The sequence below is a fragment of the Schistocerca gregaria genome, chromosome 2, assembly GCF_023897955.1.
Source record: "Schistocerca gregaria isolate iqSchGreg1 chromosome 2, iqSchGreg1.2, whole genome shotgun sequence".
Lineage (NCBI taxonomy): Eukaryota > Metazoa > Arthropoda > Insecta > Orthoptera > Acrididae > Schistocerca > Schistocerca gregaria.
In genome coordinates, this window is record NC_064921.1 from 24,132,715 (window position 1) to 24,151,226 (window position 18,512).

General features: G+C 41.9%; 1 protein-coding gene across 1 annotated transcript in view; it reads left to right on the forward strand.

Annotated features, from left to right (window-relative positions):
* The window catches only part of LOC126334560 (PDF receptor-like), a 263,538-nt gene that overhangs the window by 34,419 nt on the left and 210,607 nt on the right, over positions 1 to 18,512 (forward strand). The window contains exon 3 of the mRNA XM_049996938.1: positions 6,974 to 7,111. Within this exon, the coding sequence (XP_049852895.1) occupies positions 6,974 to 7,111 (138 nt within the window). The remainder of the gene's footprint in view (positions 1 to 6,973; positions 7,112 to 18,512) is intronic.

Genomic DNA, 18,512 nt, shown 5'->3' on the forward strand with positions numbered 1-18,512 from the left:
TACTCTGCTTCGCATGTCCTCCTTGCTCCGTCCGTCATTGGTTACTTTTCTGTCTAAGTACTAGAACATCTTAACTTGATCCACTTCGAGATAAGCAGTCCTGACGTTACCTTCCACATTGTTCTCATTTTTACTACTTTACATTACTTCCGTATTTCACCTATTTACTCGCAGGCTATATTAGGTACTCATTAGACTGTTCGCTCCGTTCAGCATATCATGTAATGCTTCTTCACTTTCGCTCAGGATAGCAATGTCTTCAGCGAATCGTATCACTGATATCATTTCACGTAGAATATAGATTCCACCCTTGAACTTTTCTTTTGTTTACATCATTGCTTCTACGATGTGCAGATTTAAAAAATGGGGCGAAAGAATACACCCTGTGTTATATCCTTTTTAATTCGAGTACTTTCTTCTTTGTCTTCCACTCTAATTATCCCCTCTTCGTACTTGCACATGTACTGTATAACCCGTACCTCCCTATAGATTACCCCAATTTTCCTCAGAATTTATAACATCTTGCACCATTAGGCATTGTCGTACGCTTTTTACAGGTAGACAAATCCGATGAACATGTCTCGATTTTTCTTTAGTATTCCTTCCGTTATCCAAATGTCAGGCCTCTCTGGTGCCTTTACCTTTCCTATAGCCAAACTGATCATCATCAAGCACATCGTCAGTTTTCTTTCCCATTCTTCTGTATGTTATTCTTTTCAGCAACTTGAATGAAATAGCTGTTAAGCAGACAGTGTGATGTTTCTCGCCCTTGTCGACTCTTGCAATCTTCGGAATTGTGTGGATGATATTTTTCCGGAAGTCAGATGGTATATCACCAGTCTCGTACATTCTACACACTAACGTGAATAATCGTTTTGTTGCCACTTCCCACAATGATTTTAGGAATTCTGGGGAAATTTTATCTATTCATTCTACCTTATTTGATTTTAAGTCTTCCAAAGCTGTTTTAAATTCTGATTCTAATGCGGGATCCCCTGTCTCTTCCATACTGATTCCTGTTTCTTCTCCTATTATGTCATTACACAAATCTTGCCTCTCATACAAGTCTTCAGTGTACTCTTTCCACCTATCCATTCCCTCCTCTGCATTTAACAGTGGAATTGCAATTACATTTCTAATGTTATACCCTTTTCAGTTTTCTGTATGCTGAGTCAGTTCTTTCATTTCTTTATCGATTTCTTCACATATTCATGCAACCATTTCTTCTTAGCTTCCCTGCACTTCCTATTTATTTATACATCAGTAGCTTGTGTTTATGTATTCCTGAGTTAACCTGAGCATTTTTGCACTTCCTTCTTTCATCGGTAATCTGAAGTCTTTCTTCTGTTACCCATGGTTTCTTGGATTTGGATTGGATTGTGTGAGGGCAGAGACCAAACAGCGAGGTCATCGGTCTCATCGGATTAAGGAACGAAGTCGGCCATGCCCTTTCCAAGTAACTATCCCGTTACTTTCCTTGCACCTATGTTTTTCTTTCTAACATCTGTGACTGACCTTTTTAGAGATGTCCATTTGTCTTCAATGGAACTGTCTGCTGAGCTATTCTCTATCGCAGTATCTACAGCCTCAAAGAACTTCAAACGTAACTTCTTATTACTTAGTACTTCCATATCGCACTTCTTTGCACACTAATTCTTCATGACTGGTCTCTTAAGCTTCAGCCTACTCATCATCACTACTAAATTGGGCTTGTAGTTTATATCTCCTCCTGGACATAACTCAAATCTGATATCTGATTTCGAAATCTCCTTCTAATCATGATGTAGTCTAACTGGAATGTACCAGTATCTCCCGACCTTTTCCAAGCATACCTCTTCCTCTTGTGATTCTTGAACAGTTTATTCGCTGTTAATAGCTGAAATTAACTGCGGGATTCAGTTAACCTTTCTCATTCCTAGTACTGTAATCCTTCCACTCCTTCACCTACAGCCGCATTCCAGAGCCCTATGAATGTTAGGTTTCCATCTCCCTTTAGGTACTGAATTACCCGTTCAATATCCTTATATACTCTCTCTGTCACTTTTACTTCAACTTGCGGCATCAGTATGTATACCTGAAGTATCGTTGTCGGTGTTAGTTTACTGTCGATTCTGATGAGAGCAGTCGTATCATTGTAACACACTCTCTGCCCTACCTTCCTATTCATAGCCAATCCTACTCCCGTTATACCACCACTTTGTGCTGCTGTTGATTTTACCGTATACTCAGCTGATCCGATATCTTTTTCTTCTTCTCACTCACATCACTAGATATAGAGATAAGAAAACCACGTTTTTCTCGTTGGAGACAACCTTAGCTCAGAAATCACATCATAGAAATAACGTAAGTAATGGTGATGCTTCGTTTCTATTAGGCACCATAAAATAAGAAAAGCACTGTAATGGTCATGGTCAAAATTATCAGTTAATTATAATTCAGGTGCGTCTATAAAATAAATTAAAGCTATTTTCTTAGTCATTATTTTCTCCTACGACGCGTTTCGAGTCTTCAGATGGCTCAGTGGGCTATTAATATAGCCCACTGAGCCATCTGAAGACTAGTGTCTAATGACACTTCTTGGCAAGTAGGCAATGATGTGTTTGAATTTCACTTCCGTGCAAATAATATAACAAGCTCTTCTCAACACAGTGTCACTAGGTTTATAGGTTTTAAACAGTAATGGAGTTACTTACAAAATGTTCCAACAGTAAGAACCATGAGGTTCGTACCAACATTAATTTTTCTATTTACATGTCCAATAGAAGCGAAACAACAACATAAACCGTCTAGGGATTTTGTAGATGTATAGATAAATTTCCTTGTGAGCCAAAGCATTCACTCCCAGCTTCCATTTGCGAATAAAATTTACAGACAACGAATATATAAGTGGTTGACCCTTTACAACCTCTTGGCTTGAAAATATCATTAGTGCAAAGAATTATGAAAAATAAAATAAAAGTCATAAATGCATATTTCAGCATAATTATGTGATAATGCTTTGATTTGGAGATTTTGAAGTTACTTTATGAATTAGTTCACTGAAAAATAAACAGTAGCAGACGTATCCGTCGTCCAGTATGCTTCGAAACCCTCTAGAAAAGGACATTGCCACTGTCTCAGCTTTGTCGCTGAGTGTATATCGCCTTTTTTGTGAATGAAAGTGTCAAGTTCTTCACAGGGATTCGGTTTGTCGCCTTATCAAGTATTATTTTTTGTGTTGTTCAACCTGTGTCATTATTGAGAGCATCTATGATGTATTTATCGGAGATGTTGTATCTAAATGCATTTTTATGTTCGTTTAATATAGATCGGAAGATCCATCCGATCTATACCACATACTCTACTGGACATTCATTGCACTTTATCTGATAACAGTCTGAGATGGAAAATTCGTCTTTTCCATGTTACGTTGTGTGGCGGTTTGTTAAATAATCTATTGCTGGTGGGGAAAGATGCTCTTATATGATTTCAGTTCAGAGCAGTTTTCTGTGAAATGACACCAAAACGGGCAATGCATACTGTCCTGGTGTCTGTCTGATAGTTGTTCGTATTTTCGTTTTCATCTGTTTCTTTCCCAAGATTCTAACTGAAAACTATTTGCAGCTGCTGTTTGTTTAATTACTGCATTTTACATTTTGGATTGAAGTATTTCATAGCTATTTTTAACGTACATGAATCCCAAAACACATCCCAAATCACCAAATGGAATATTGTCATATAAATATGCTGCAATATAAGTTTATTATTTTCTTTTATTTTCTCGTATTTTTTATTGTTTGCATTTATACTGTTCTTAAATGAAGACACTGTAAAGAATTAAACACTTATACATATTTATCGGTATTCGCAATGTAAGCTTGCAATGAATGCTCTTTGAATTACAAGGCACTGTGTTTGTTTACAATCTCTGGACTGTTTGTGTTGTTGTTTCGAATTTGTGTCGTATCTGAGGACGAAAAAATATATTTATGACAAACAGTGTTCTTTCTCGTTCAACATATTATATGTAGCTTCATTAAAGCGTAGGATGGGTTGAACAAGATATCTGTACAGGGCGTCTCAAACCTTTAGGATCAAATTGAAATACGTTGATAGTGGGTCCACAACCAATTATATTGAGACAGGGAACCAATAGTCGGAAACGCATATTCATAGTCTTATGAATATGTAACCTACAGTTTGTAACAAAGTAGCTTACAGTAATTGTTCAAAGCGACGACCACCTGTCTCAGTGGATGCATGACAACGCCGCATTAGCATCTGCAGCATTCTCACAAAGATCCCGGGTGTCTGCTGTACAGAGGAACTGACAGTGTGTGATAAGCAGTATGCACCTCTGACCCCCAAACAGGCATGATGTACACAACTTTGCTCACACCACGTGTGTCTTCTAACGGCCGTATACATCGTTCCGGCGGGTCAGCCTGTGCCCCACGCACACCACTACCCTTGGTGTCACTTGAACATTGCGATAGCTTGTGATATGACCAGAATGAGATATTCACTCTGCAGCGGAGTGTGCGCTGATATGAAAATTCCTGGCAGATTAAAACTGTGTGCCGGACCGAGACTCGAACTCGGAACCTTTGCCTGGTCGAGCATTTCCCGCGAAAGGCAAAAGTCCCGAGTTCGAATCTCGGTCCGGCACACAGTTTTTATCTGCCAGGAAGCTTCAGCTTGTGATATGTCCATGGCTGTTTGCTTTGCTGTGTAAAGTGCATAATGTGTAGTCAAAGATAGAACGTTTGTCGTCACGAGGGTTGGCAGACATCCATTTAATGTACGGTGCAGCAGGTTGTAGTGCCCGTAAAACACCACAAATTTTGTAGAGAATGCTTTCCCAGCAGCTGTAATCATAAATGGAAGAAGCTTATCTGCGTGGATAGCGACTTACGAGAGATGGAAATGTTCACGCCAAAAGAACCGATGAGGGTTCCCACCAGAGGTTTGTTCAAATATTTCACTTTCGGGAGATGGTGCTGGGTGGCCGACTCCTCAGCAATAAACACCTGTCGATTTGACCGTGAATTAAACACTTCGAAGGACACTGTGAGTAGAATATTGGTGGAACAGGTCTTACACCCCTGTCAGAAAAAACGTGTTCAACCACTAGGACCAACGGATTTGGAACCTCGGTTTCATTTCTGGCAATGCATTAAGCACCGCAGTGCTGTAGTGCCCATATTGGTGCGGTCTTTATTGTTCAGAGATGAGACCTTACTCACCCGTAATGATGTTTTCAATAGCTGCGGCAGTCATGTCTGGAGTGAAGACAATTACTGATTCACCCACATCTGTGGCCACCCGCATTGATTCTCTGTCAACATACTAGCAGCATTGCCAAAGATCATGTAATAGGGACTTACTTGCTGCCTTCCTGTTATAATGGTCCACGCTACTTGGTGTTCCTGCGAGATGTCCTATGACAGTTCCTGCAGGTTGCACCCCTGGTCGGCCAAAGATTGTGAATTCAACACGACGATGCAGTAGACAACTTTGATGTGAACGCCCATGAACATCTGACGACACGTACAGTCGTCGTTGGATTCGAAGGAGCTTCTCTGTCCCACAGCCAGCGCTATCGCCGAATAACTCCCTCTGGACGGTTCCTCTTGTGTTACGTCGAGACGTTGGCGTACGAAACCCTTGCACAAACAAATGAAGACCTACCTTCTACGGTTTGTCACCTGGTACAACAGACACCAAGATCATTGAAAGATAGTGTCAGAATTTCTTGCTACCTTTGCCGTGTATGCATTAACTTTGGTGGTTTTAGTTTTCAACAATTATTGTGAGCTACGTTGTTGTTATGCACTGAACACTGTGTCCATAACACAGCGACTACCCATTTCCGACGATTGGTGCCCTATCTCAGTACAATCCGTTGTGGCCCAACTATAGTCTGTTTCAATAATACGCAAAATTTAAGTTTGACGGAAGATATCATTGTAGTAGTTGTGGTATTCCTCATTCCGAAAGCTGGTTTTATGTAACGCTTCACTCTAGTCCTTTCGGTACAAGTCTGTGAACCACTGGATGAGGGACTACTACAGTGTACTTACTGTAGTCAAAGTTTGGTATCACTTTACAGTTTTTACCGCACTTACCTCCTTCTGTTAACTCACAATATCTAGATGCCTCACAGTGTGTCCTATCAACCGACCTCTTCTTTTACTCCACCTGTGCCGCAATTTTCTTTCTCTCTATTTCGTTTCCGACTCTCGTCATTAGCTATTCGACCCATTTAACTAATCTTCAACATTCTTCTATAGCATCACAGACCACCAGTTTCTATTACCTTCTACATCTGCATTGTTTATCGTCTACGTTGCACGTTTAAATTTATGTTAGACGTTGATAAACTTACCTATTTTCTCTTTATGAAAAACACTTCTTTTCTCGCTATTGCCAGCATGCATATCGTATCCTCTACTTCGGGAATTATCAGTTATTTTGCTGCCGAAACAGACAAACTCATCGACTCCGCTAATGTCTCATTTACTAACATATTTTTTATCACTATCAACTGATTTATTTGACTTTCTTCAGTTGTTCTTATTTCCTTTTGTTGATGTTCATGTTATAAGCTTTATTTATGATATTAACCTTCCCGTTCATATGATCTTCCAGGTGACTCAACTTCAGTGTCATCGGAAAATTGCGGAGCTTATAATTTTTCTCTTTGGTCTTCCAATCCCTTTCCAAATTTGTCCATAGTTTTCTTTATTGGTAGCTGAATTTATAGATTAAATGATATCAGATGAAGACTACCACCCTATCTTAGTGCATTGTCAACTTCCATTTCCATATCATGTCCTCCCACTCTTACAATTGCAGGATTCTTTCTGTAAAAGTTTTAGATAGGCTTTCTCTCTGTATATTTTATTATTGGTAGCTCATTGGCCTATTAAATACTCCTCTAGTGTTACGGAATTCCTGTAGCCAGAAACTGCAGACTGTATTATGATTGCAGGATTGTATCTACGTGTTATGTTCCCAGGCGGCCTGTACTGCAACTGGACGTGGGACCTGGTCCTGTGCTGGCCCCCCACCAGGGCGGGCACCACGGCCGAGCAGCGCTGTCCCAGCTTCAACGGGCTCGACCAGACCAGTGAGTATCAGTCCATAATTGTAAAACACTGACGCACATCGATCACATGCCGTCTTCAAAGTTTTGTACAATGGCAAGAATAAAGTATCAGGAAACAATTACGTTGGAAAAGCTCATTAACATTTACAAGTTTAAACAGGCTCTCAACCCACATCGATAGAAAGTACCTGTTTACATTTACTAATACCAAGGGCAGATGTATCCAAAAATAATAGGACGAGCAGAATCCAGCACGAAGACAAACGTGTAAATCAGATAGCTCGGTAGAGCACTCGACAGTAAAACATGTGTGACCAAGATCCACACGTCTATGTGTATCACCATGGATGATGTATTACTGGTTTCATTTCATTTCATTCTGTGTTCATCAGAGTCAAAGGTACCATCAAGAGCATCCCAGGGATTTATGATATAACCGCTTTTTTCTATATATACATAAACGATTTAACAGATTGGGTAACCAGCAATTTACGACAGTAGTGCCCAGGGAAGTGCGATCGTTGAGTAGCTGCTGGTGGATACAGGATGAAATGGACTACATTTACATTTGATGTGAAGAACGATAGCTTCCTCTAAATGTGGAAAAAATCTGGAGTTAGTGCAGATGGGTAAAAAAATACACTGCCGCAAAAAAATTAAAAAGTAATACAACCATTCTGAGATTTCCAATTCATTCTAGATTTACTGCATGTGGAGTACATGAGATTATTACATTTACAGATTGCCGTATCTCGCACGAAGAGATGCTTATTGAGTAATAATAAGACATAGGTAAACAATAACAGGGATTTATTATGAGGGCTGTTTGGAAAGTAAGGTCCGGTTGGTCTCCAAATGAAAATCACTGCGAAAATCAAAAATGTTTTATTTGCAAGAGCTAGCTACGCCTTCCAACAACTTTTGTCCATAGTCACTGCTTTGGCTGAGACATTTACCACAGCAGCCTGTCTTTGCTACCAGTTCTTTACGTTCATCTGCAGCTTGCTCTCTGTGTCAAACCTTTGTCTTCAGATCCAGCGGTCTATGTGAGCAGAGAGGGAACACCGAGGGAGCCGTGTCTGGGCTGTATGGTGGGTGACGAAACGCTTCCCATCGAAAACGCGGCAGATCTCATTGCCTCTTCATGTGCGGCCGAGGATTGTCATATAGGAGGAAATGCATGACAGTTACGTTTTGTGGACTGCATGAAATCAGGCAAAATCTCCCACAATCATACTTGCCGGGTCACACGGTTCCCCAGGCTTCTTTAGATGCTCATGATACTATCAGAATTGAAAAGATCGACGTGTTGCGATTAATGGCCATACTAGAGACTCTGTCCAACACATTTATGTGAAGGTTCACCGGATTTTGACTGTGGTTTTCATTTCGCTATCGATCGGACCTTACTTTTTGAACAGCCGTCGTACAACCGCAGCGGACAGATTTAACAACAAAGGAAAACTATTATCAATAAAAAATAATACAACTCTAGTACACACTAATAGACATATACTTGCAACACCTAGTGAATAAAGGTAGTGGGGTGTGAAGACGATAGCACTGATACCCCGTAACAATGGAGGCTGTCGGTTCGGCGAGAGTGACCCACAGGTACGTCTCGGGATATCGCTGAAAGTCGTAGATTCTGCAACAGTGTCTTCCGAACGGCTCTGACTGATAACAGCTGGGGCGTGAACTGGCCCGGAGCCCCGTTAGAGCGTACATGGGTTAGCTTGAGCCACTTTAAACAGCAGAGGCATGGAGGAATTAGTGCCGATCCAGTTCTGCATATGTGACACGGTGGAGAAAACAGGCAGCTGACACGTAGGACCACTGTAGTGCTTGACCTGCCGTCTGACGTCCTTGCTGAGATTGACGCCTTGCGGAAAGGTAACGCCTTGTGTTTATGCTACCCCGTGAGGCTTCGGTGACTGAGGGGTTGCTGGTCGGTTTAGGCTAACGGTGGGTACGTGGCACAGGTCACTAGCACAAGCGTTTGTGGGATACCAAGTATCGACCCATGTTGAAACACCAGTATTAGTACATGATGCGCTCTCCGCAGGCAGCAATACAAGCACTGACTCTGGCATCCAGTAGATCATACGAGTGGCGAACACGGTCCTGGGAAACCTTATGACTCATCTGCCCGACGTGTTCACGTAGTTCTGTAAGAGTTGTTGGTTGATCAGTCCCACGAGTCACTTCTTGTTCCGTCATACCCCACACATGCTCGATTGGAGATCAGTAGGGAAATCATACTGGGCAGGGAAGTTGCTGTACATCTTGCCGAGCATACTGAGTTCTTTGAGCAGCGTATGGATGAATATTGTCCTGTTAGAACAACATGTAACCTTCCTGTTTGGAGGAACGGCAAAAGAACGGTCCTGTGTATGTACCGAGCGATGGTGAGCATCCCTTCCAGAAACACCGAAGGTGAAGTAGAGCTCTAGCTTACCGCACCCAAGACCGTAAGGTTTAAGGTGGGGACTTTGTGTCTAAGACTACTGCTCTCTACGAGACAGCGCTCAGCAGGGCTACACGACCGTCACTTGCATGCAGGCAGAATTTGATTTCATCGCTGAAGACCGTGAGGGGCGATTCCATCTTCCTGGCGAGCCTCTGACGGCATCAGTGGAGCCTTGCACGTCGATGCTGTGGCGTAACTGGCTAGACGTGTGCGTGGCCGTAGCCCCACTGCTAATAACCGATTCGCAACAATTTGTGTCGACACGTCTGGGCTCAAAAACCTACTTATCTGTGCCGCGGTAACTGTACGATCTGCCACTGCTGCCCTTATAATACGAAGAACCCGGTGGGCGTTTGTACTGTGTGATCAGAACGTCGTCTACGGGTGTCAGAATGTTCGCGTGAGCATTACAGCAGTATCATTGCACGAATGTCACAGCAAGTCTGATTTGTGTGGAAATTCATCGAAAGGACCATCCCGGAAGCCTGCAAGCTCGCTCAGTTGGCTGCAGGATGCACAACTGTGTCTCAGACGTAATGCATCACACGTTTGCACCACAATGAGACTTGTGGCTGCCAGAATTCCCTATATAAGGGTATGACGTAGATGGCGCTCTGGTAGCTATGTCCTTATGCAATCTGTGCGCGAATGACATTGAAACCATTATAAGTGCATCTGCCATCCCCCAGATGGCAAATGCCGTTATCGGATCAAAATTGACTTCGTCACTCTACATGTACTAATTTCTTTTGCGGGAGTGTATAACCCTACAATATTCACATCTATTAGTGTATTGTTTCACACTGTCACTACGATTAAATATCTGAGCGTAATTTGGCAAAGCAACATGAAGTGAAACGAACTCACGTCGTCGGTTTGAAGAAATGGAAAATGATCGACTTTTATTTATTAGGAGAATTCTAGGAAGGTGTGGATAATCTGTAAAGGAGACTGCGTGCACAAAGCTTGTGGGACCCATTCTTGAGTACCACCCGAGCGTTTGACCTCGAAATAAATTCAGAAATGTGAAGCTAAATTTGTTACTAATAGGTTCGATGAACATGCGAATATTAATGGAATACTTTGTGAACATGAACTGGCATTACTGAAAGAGAGAAGACATTGTTTTACTGGATCACTCTTTGGAAAGTTTAGACGAGCAGCGTTGGTGACAGATTACAGAGCGAATCTACCGCCTGTAAGGTAGTCCTCGAATAAGGACCGCTAAGACAAGAGAAATCAGGGCTGGTATGGAGATGTATTGGCAGTCGGTTTCCCCTCGCCCCATTTGCGAGTAGAGGGGGGAAATAAAAGACTAGCAGTGGTAAAATGTACTCCGTACTTCGTATGGTCGCTAGAGAAGTATGCATGTTGTAACGCACAAATGGTTATTATATATGTATTGTGTACTGATTTTTGTGTTACAAGTATTTTGTTTAAAAATATGTACAATCCATATTTTTAATCTCATCATATTATTATAATAATAAAGATTTCACCACAGAACGCATGAGAATACACATAACTTGTGGGATTACATACAACGTATACGGACGTAATGTTGAAAAGCGTCATAGTTATTGCGTTAGTGGTATTAATATATTAATCTACTTTGTAAGGCTTTGGAATGCATGCCCTGTCAGCATGTCAAGAATATAAATATTTAGTCATTATCTTGCTCTCACATATTCTATCTGCCCCAGTGTACCACATCAACTACTGGCGAAGAAAATAGTTTGCCGTTTGAGCAGTACATGCCTTTCAGTTTGCTCTTATGATTGCCGTCAGTAAACGTGGCTAGGTAATTTGTATGGATCAGAGTTCAGGATATGTTTGAACTTGTGAATGACAATATGCTTTGCCTGCTTAGTTGTCACCTGCAACTTTATTGTTCTAGTTGTATAGGTTTTTGAAGATGGCCACTGTCAGAAACCCGCAAGGAGAAGTATCTACGTGAAAGAAATTTGCGGTCAGGACAATAAAAAGCTATTATCTCTCGCCACAGGCAATGCAGTGTTTTTTCGGCCTTCGCTTAACGACTAAGAGCACTGGCGTTTGAGTACAGTTGTAAGTGGTAACAAGAAAGCTCTGCGTGAAATAACTGAAGAAATCAATGTGGAACGTACGACGAACGTATACGTTAGGACAGTGAGGGAAAATTTGGGCTATGGCAACTCGAGTTCCTGTGCTAACACCACGGCATCGCCTGCAGCGTCCCTGCTGGGCTCATGACAATATCGGTTGAACCTTCTCTCGCTCTTTTTTCTTTTGAGTCATCACTCTTCTAACTGGTTTGATGCGGCCTGCGACAAATTCCTCTCGTGGGCCAACTTCTGCATCTCAGAGCAGCATTTGCAACTTACGTCCTCAATTATTTGCTAGATGTATTCCAGCCTCTGTCTTCCTCTACATCTTTTGCCCTATACAGCAACATCTAGTACTATCTTAACAGATGTTCTGTCTTCCTGTCATCTCTTCTTTCAGTGTTCCGTATAGTCATTTCCTCTCCGATTTTGTCTCTGCAGATCCTCCTCATTCCTTACCTTATCAATTCACCTTAATTTACAACATTCGTCTATGGCACCATACCTCAAATGCTTCGATTCTCTTATGTTTCGGTTCTCCCACAGTCCTTATTTTACTTCCATACAATGCTCTGCAACAAACGTACATTGTCAAAATTTATTCCTCAGACTAAGGCCTGCGCTAGTCTTCTTTTGACGTCCTGCTTATTGTATCCGTCATTGGTTATTTTACTGCCTCGGTAGTAGAATTCCTTAACTTCATCTACTTCTTGATCATCAGTTCTGATGTTAAGCTTCTCGCTGTTCTCATTTCTGCTACTTCTCATTACTTTCGCTTTTTTTCGCCTTTCAGTCCATAGATTGTTCATTCTATTCAGCAGATCATATAACTCTTCTTCACTTTCACTCAGGATAGCAATGTCATCAGCAAATCGTATCATTTATATTCTTTCAGCTTGAATTTTAACCCTACTAACGAATCTTTCTTTTATTTCCATCATTACTTTTTGTATGTATTGATTGAACGGAAGGGGCGAAAGACCACATCCCTGCCTTACACCTTTTTTAATCCCAGCGCTCTGTTCTTGATCGTCCGCTCTTATTATTCTCTCTCGGGTCTCCCACATATTGTATATTACCCATCTCTCTCTACAGCTTTCCCCTATTTCTCTCAGAATTTCGACCATCAAGCGCCATTTTACCCTGTCGAACACTTTTACTGGTCTACAAATTCTATGAGCGTGTCTTGATTTTTCTTTAGTCTTGCTGCCATTATTAACCGCAAAAGCAGAATTATCTTTCTGGTGCGTTTACCTTCCCTAAAGAGAAAGTGATGGTCATCTAACACATTCTCAATTTTCTTTTCCGTTCTTCTGTTCTCCCTGCACTTCTATTTATTTCTGCTCAGCCACTTGTATTCCTGAATTCCTGTGACCGATTTTATACTTCCTTGTTCCACCGATCAACTGAAGTATTGCCAGAATGCGATTTTCACTCTGCAGCGGAGTGTGCGCTGACATGAAACTTCCTGGAAGATTAAAACTGTGTGTCGGCCGAGACACGAACTCGGGAACTTTGCCTGTCGCAGACAAGTGCTCTACGGTCTGAGCTACCCAAGCACGACTCACGCCCCGTCCTCACAGCTTCACTTCTGCCATTACCTCGTCTCCTACCTTCCAAACCTCACAGAAGCTCTCCTGCGAACCTTGCAGAAATCGCATTTCTGGAAGTAAGGATATTGTGAAGACACGCCTTAGCCAGTGCCACAAAGATTTAATCTACCAGAAAGTTTCATATCAGCACACACTCCACTGCAGAGTGAAAATCTCGTTCAGGAAACATCCCCCAGGCTGTGGCTAAGACGTGTCTCGGCAAATCCTTCCTTCCAGGAGTGCTATGTCAGCAAGGTTAGCAGGATAGCTTCTGTGACGTTTGAGAGGTAGGAGACGAGGTACTTCCCGAAGTAAAGATGTGAGGACTGGATGTGAGTCGTGCTTGGATAGCTCAAACGGTAGAGGACTTCCCCGCAAAAGGGAAAGGTCCCGAGTTCGAGACAAGGGCCGACACTCAGTTTTAATCTGCCACGAAGTTTGTACTGAAGTATTTCTTCAGTTCGCAATTACCTTCTTCGTACCTACATTTTTCTTTACAACTTCTATTCTTGTTTTTTTTTTTTTTTTTTTTTTTTTTTTTTTTTTTTTTTTTTTTTTTTTTTTAGAGATGTGAATTCCTCTTGCTTCCTTACTGCTGTATCTATATCCCTGGAGAACATCAAGCCTATCTCATCATTCCTTAGTACATCCGTATCCCACTTCTTTGCATATTGATTTTTCCTGACCGATCTCTTAGACTCCAGCCTACTATTCATCACCACTACATTGTGATCTAAGTTTATATCTGCACCTGGGTACGCATTACAGCCCAGTATCTGATTTCGGAATTCCTGTCTGCCCGTGATGTAATCTAATTGAAATCTTCCCGTATCACATGGTCTTTTCCATGTATACCTCCTCCCCTTGTGATTCTTGAACAAAGTATTCGCTATTACGTGCTGAAATTTATTGCAAAACTCTATTAGCCTTTCTCCTCTCTCATTTCTTGTCCGAAGCCCATATTCTCCTGTAACCATTTCTTCTACTGCTTCCCTTACACTGCATTCCAGTTTCCCATGACTATAAGATTTTCATATTCCTTTACGTACTGTATCACCCTTTCAACATCTCTTAGTCTTCGGCTTGCTATTTTGACATGTATACCTGGCCTATCGTCGTCGGTGTTCCTTTGCTATCGATTCTGATGAGAGAAACCCTATCACTGCACTGACCACAGAAACACACTGTCACCTTGCTGTTCATAACAAATCCTACTCTAATTATACAATTTACCACTGCTGTTGACATTACCCTATACTCATTGTGCAAGAAACGCTTTTCTTCTTTCCATTTGACTTCACTGACCCGTACTATATCTATATTGCGCCTTTGCATTAAAGTTTTCAGATTTTATAGCTTCCCTAATACATTCAAGCATCAGACATTCCACTTCCCGACTCGTAGAACGTTATCCTTTCGTTGTTTATTCAATCTTTTTCTCATATTCACTTCGCCTTGGCAGTCCACTCTCAGACATCTGAATTGGGGACTATTCCGGAAGCATTTGGCTGTGGAGACACTTTTTTATTACATGTGACATGACCTGCGGATACATGCTACGTGTCTTAAGTGCAGTGGTTTCCATTGCCTTCTGCACCCTCATCCCGTTGATCATTGCTGATTCGTCCGCCTTTAGGGTCAGTTTCCCACCACAAGTACGAGAGAGTGCCCTAAACCTCTATCCATCTATCCGTTCCCCGCCATTTCTGACAAGGCTGTTGGCAGAAAGAGGGTGACTTCTTACGCCGAAAGTCTTCGGCCGCCAGTGCTGATTAATAATCAAAACTGAATGGGTTTCGGATTTAGAACACGATACCGAGGATGTTTTGATTTCTTATCAAAGACGTTCACCTAGAGAACGGATAGTTTGACTTGAGACGACAGGAAAACCGTGGGCTGGTCAGATGAGTTCCGATTTCCGACTTCGGCTGGTAAGAGCTGATGTCAGGGTTCGAGTGTGGTGGAGACTCCGCAAGCCCATGGACCCAAGTGGTCAACAAGGCACTTTGCGTGCTGCTGATGGCTCCATAATGGTTTGGGCTGTGTTTACATGGTATGGACTGAGCCCTCTAGTTCAACTGACAGATCACTGACTGTAGGTGCTTGTGTTTGGCTGCCTGGACACTGTTTACACCCATTAGTGGTTTATATCCCCAAACAACGATGGAATTTTATGGATGACAATGCGCCTTGTGACTGGGTTACAATTGTTTACGGTTGGTTGGAAGAACATTGTGGACAGTTCGAGCGAATAAGTCAGCCACCCAGATCGCCCGACATGAATCCCATGGAAAATTTGTGGGAGATAAACTAGAGGTCAAACTTCCTGGCAGATTAAAACTGTGTGCCAGACCGAGACTCGAACTCTGGACCTATGCCTTTCGCGAGCAAGTGCTCTACCATCTGAGTTACCGGATCGCGACTTCTGGAACCATCCCCCAGGCTGTGGATAAGCCATATCTCCGCAGTATCCTTTCTTTCAGGAGTGCTAGTTCTGCAAGGTTCGCAGGAGAGCTTCTTTAAAGTTTGGAAGATAGGAGACGAGATACTGGCAAAAGTAAATCTGTGAAGACCGGGCGTGAGACGTGCTTCGGTAGCTCAGATGGAAGAGCACTTGCCCGCGAACTGCAAAGGTCCCGAGTTCGAGTCTCCGTTGGTCATACAGTTTTAACCTGCCAGGAAGTTTCATATCAGCGCACACTCCGCTGCAGAGTGTAAATATCTCATTCTGGAAACTAGAGGTCAGTTTTTGCACAAAATCCTACACCGGCAACACTTCCGCAATTATGGACGGCTATAGATGCAACATAGCTGAATATTGCTGCAGGAGACGTACAACGACTTGCTGAGTCCATGACACATCGTGTTGCTGCGTTACCCCGGGCAGAAGGAGGTTCGACACGATATTAGGAGGAATTCGATGACTGTTGCCACCTCTGTGTCATGTTTATGCATGGGAGATGTAGCGTGTGATAGAAAAAGGTCTGCCAAGGGGGAGGTGACCATGAAAAAAAGATTGAATAACCAACGAAACGATAACGTTCTACGAGTCGGGGCGTGGAATGCCAGAAGCTTGTACGTGTTAGGGAAGCTAGAAAATATGAAAACAGAAATGCAAAGAACGTGTAGGTGTCAGTGAAGTGAAATGGAAAGAAGACAAGGATTTCTCGTCAGATGAGTATAGCAGCAGAAAATGGTATAACGGGAGTAGTATTCATTATGAATGGTAAATGAGAGCAGTGAACAGTTCAGTGGTAGGGTTGTTCTCGTCAGATTCGACAGCAGACCAACGCCGTTAATGATGGGTCAGGTATATATGCCGAGGTTGCAAGGAGGTGAAGAGACATAGGAAGTAGGATTCTGAAAGGGTAATTCAGTGTGTAAAGCAAATGAATATCTAATAATAATGGGAAATGGAACGCGGTTGTATAGGAAGGAACAGAAGAATGGGTTACGCGAAAACATAGGTTTGGCAGTAGGAATGAGAGCGATGGAAGACTACAGGAACATTACATTTCGGCTACATCAGGGTTAGAGAAATATTTGAAAGCAAGATATTGGTTTGTAATGTGTACGGAGGATCAGATATCGACTCATATCGTAATTTAATAATAACGAAGAGCAGATCGTAGTTTAAAAGAATCATCCGGAAGAACCAGTGTGAAGGAAGTGGGCTATATAATTACTGAGGACTGATGAGACGTTTTTGAAATTCATTAAGGATGTGGATATTGCGCTAGGGAATAACATAGTTGAAGAGAATAGGATACCTGTAAAAAGGTGAATCACAAATGTTGGATAGGCAGGCATTGGCAAGAGGGAGGTAACGGAGAGGAAACATGGCTAAGAAAAGAAGCACTTCAACTGATCGACGGTAGAAGGAAGTACAAAAATGTTCAGGGAAAGACAGGAATACAGAAATACAGGTCACTTAGGACTGAAATAAATAGGAAGTGCAGGGAAGCTAAAATGGCTATAGGAAAAATGTGAAGACTCGGAGAGGAAATGATGGTCTGAAGGATTGATGTAGCATACAAAAAAGTCAAAACAGCTTTGGGTGAAATTAAAAGAAAGGGTGGTAACATTAAGAGTGCAGCGGAAAGTCCTCTGTTAAATGCAGAAGGAAGAGCAGGTAGCTGAGAAAAGTACATTGAAGGTCTCTAAGAGGTGCTGGACTTGTCTGACGACGTGATAGAGGAAGAAGAAATTTAGGTCGTCATCGAAGACATAGGGCTCTCAGTATTAGACTCTCAAATTTAAATAAAGCTCGGAAAGACCTGAGTTCAAATAAGGCAGAAGAAACAGATAACATCCCATTCGAATTCCTAAAAACACTGCGGTAGTTGGCACCCAAACGGCTGTAAAAGTAGATCTGAAAAATATATGAAATTGGGGATATAATATCGGACTTTCGGAGAAATATCATACGCACACCATTGCGAAGACAGAAAGTAACGAAAAGCGCGGCAACTCCCGGACAATAAGCTTAACAGATCTTGCGTCCAAGCTGCTTTAATAATACGCAGAATAATAGAAAATAATTTATAGATCTGTTAGACGATGATCAGTTTGTCCTTAGGAAAGGTAAAGGCACCAGAATGGTAGTTCTGACGTTGCTGTTGGTAAAGTAAGCAACACCGAAGACAAATTAAGACACGCTTATAAGATGCTTTCGAAAATGGAGCAAGATGTTCGAAATTCTGAGAAGCATTGGCATTACCTATAGGGAATGACGGATAACATGCAGTATGTGTAAGACCGAAGAAGGAACATTAAGATCAGATCACCATGAGTGAAGTGTTCAGATTAATAAGGGTGTAAGACAGTAATGCAGATTTTCACTTCTACTATTCAATGTATGCATCGAAGAAGCAATGACGGAAATAAAAAGAAATGTTCAAGGGTGGGATTAAAATTAAGGGTGAAATAATTTAAGTCATAAGCTTAGCTGGTGACACTGCTATCCTCAGTGCCAGTAAAGAAGAATTACAGGATCTGTTGAATGGGATAAACATGCTATCGATTACAGAATTTTGACTGAGAGTAAATCGGAATAAGACCCAACTACTCTGCTGCAGAAGAAATGAGAACAACAAGAAGAAGACCATGTGAAGGAATTATGCTGTTGGTAGCAGGATAACCCATGACAGACGATGCAAGGAGAACAGAAGAAGCAGATTAGTGCAGGAAAAGAGGACGTTCATGGCTGAGAGAAGTGTATTGTTATCAAACATAAGCTTAAATATCACGAGGAAATTTCCGAGAACGGAGCACAG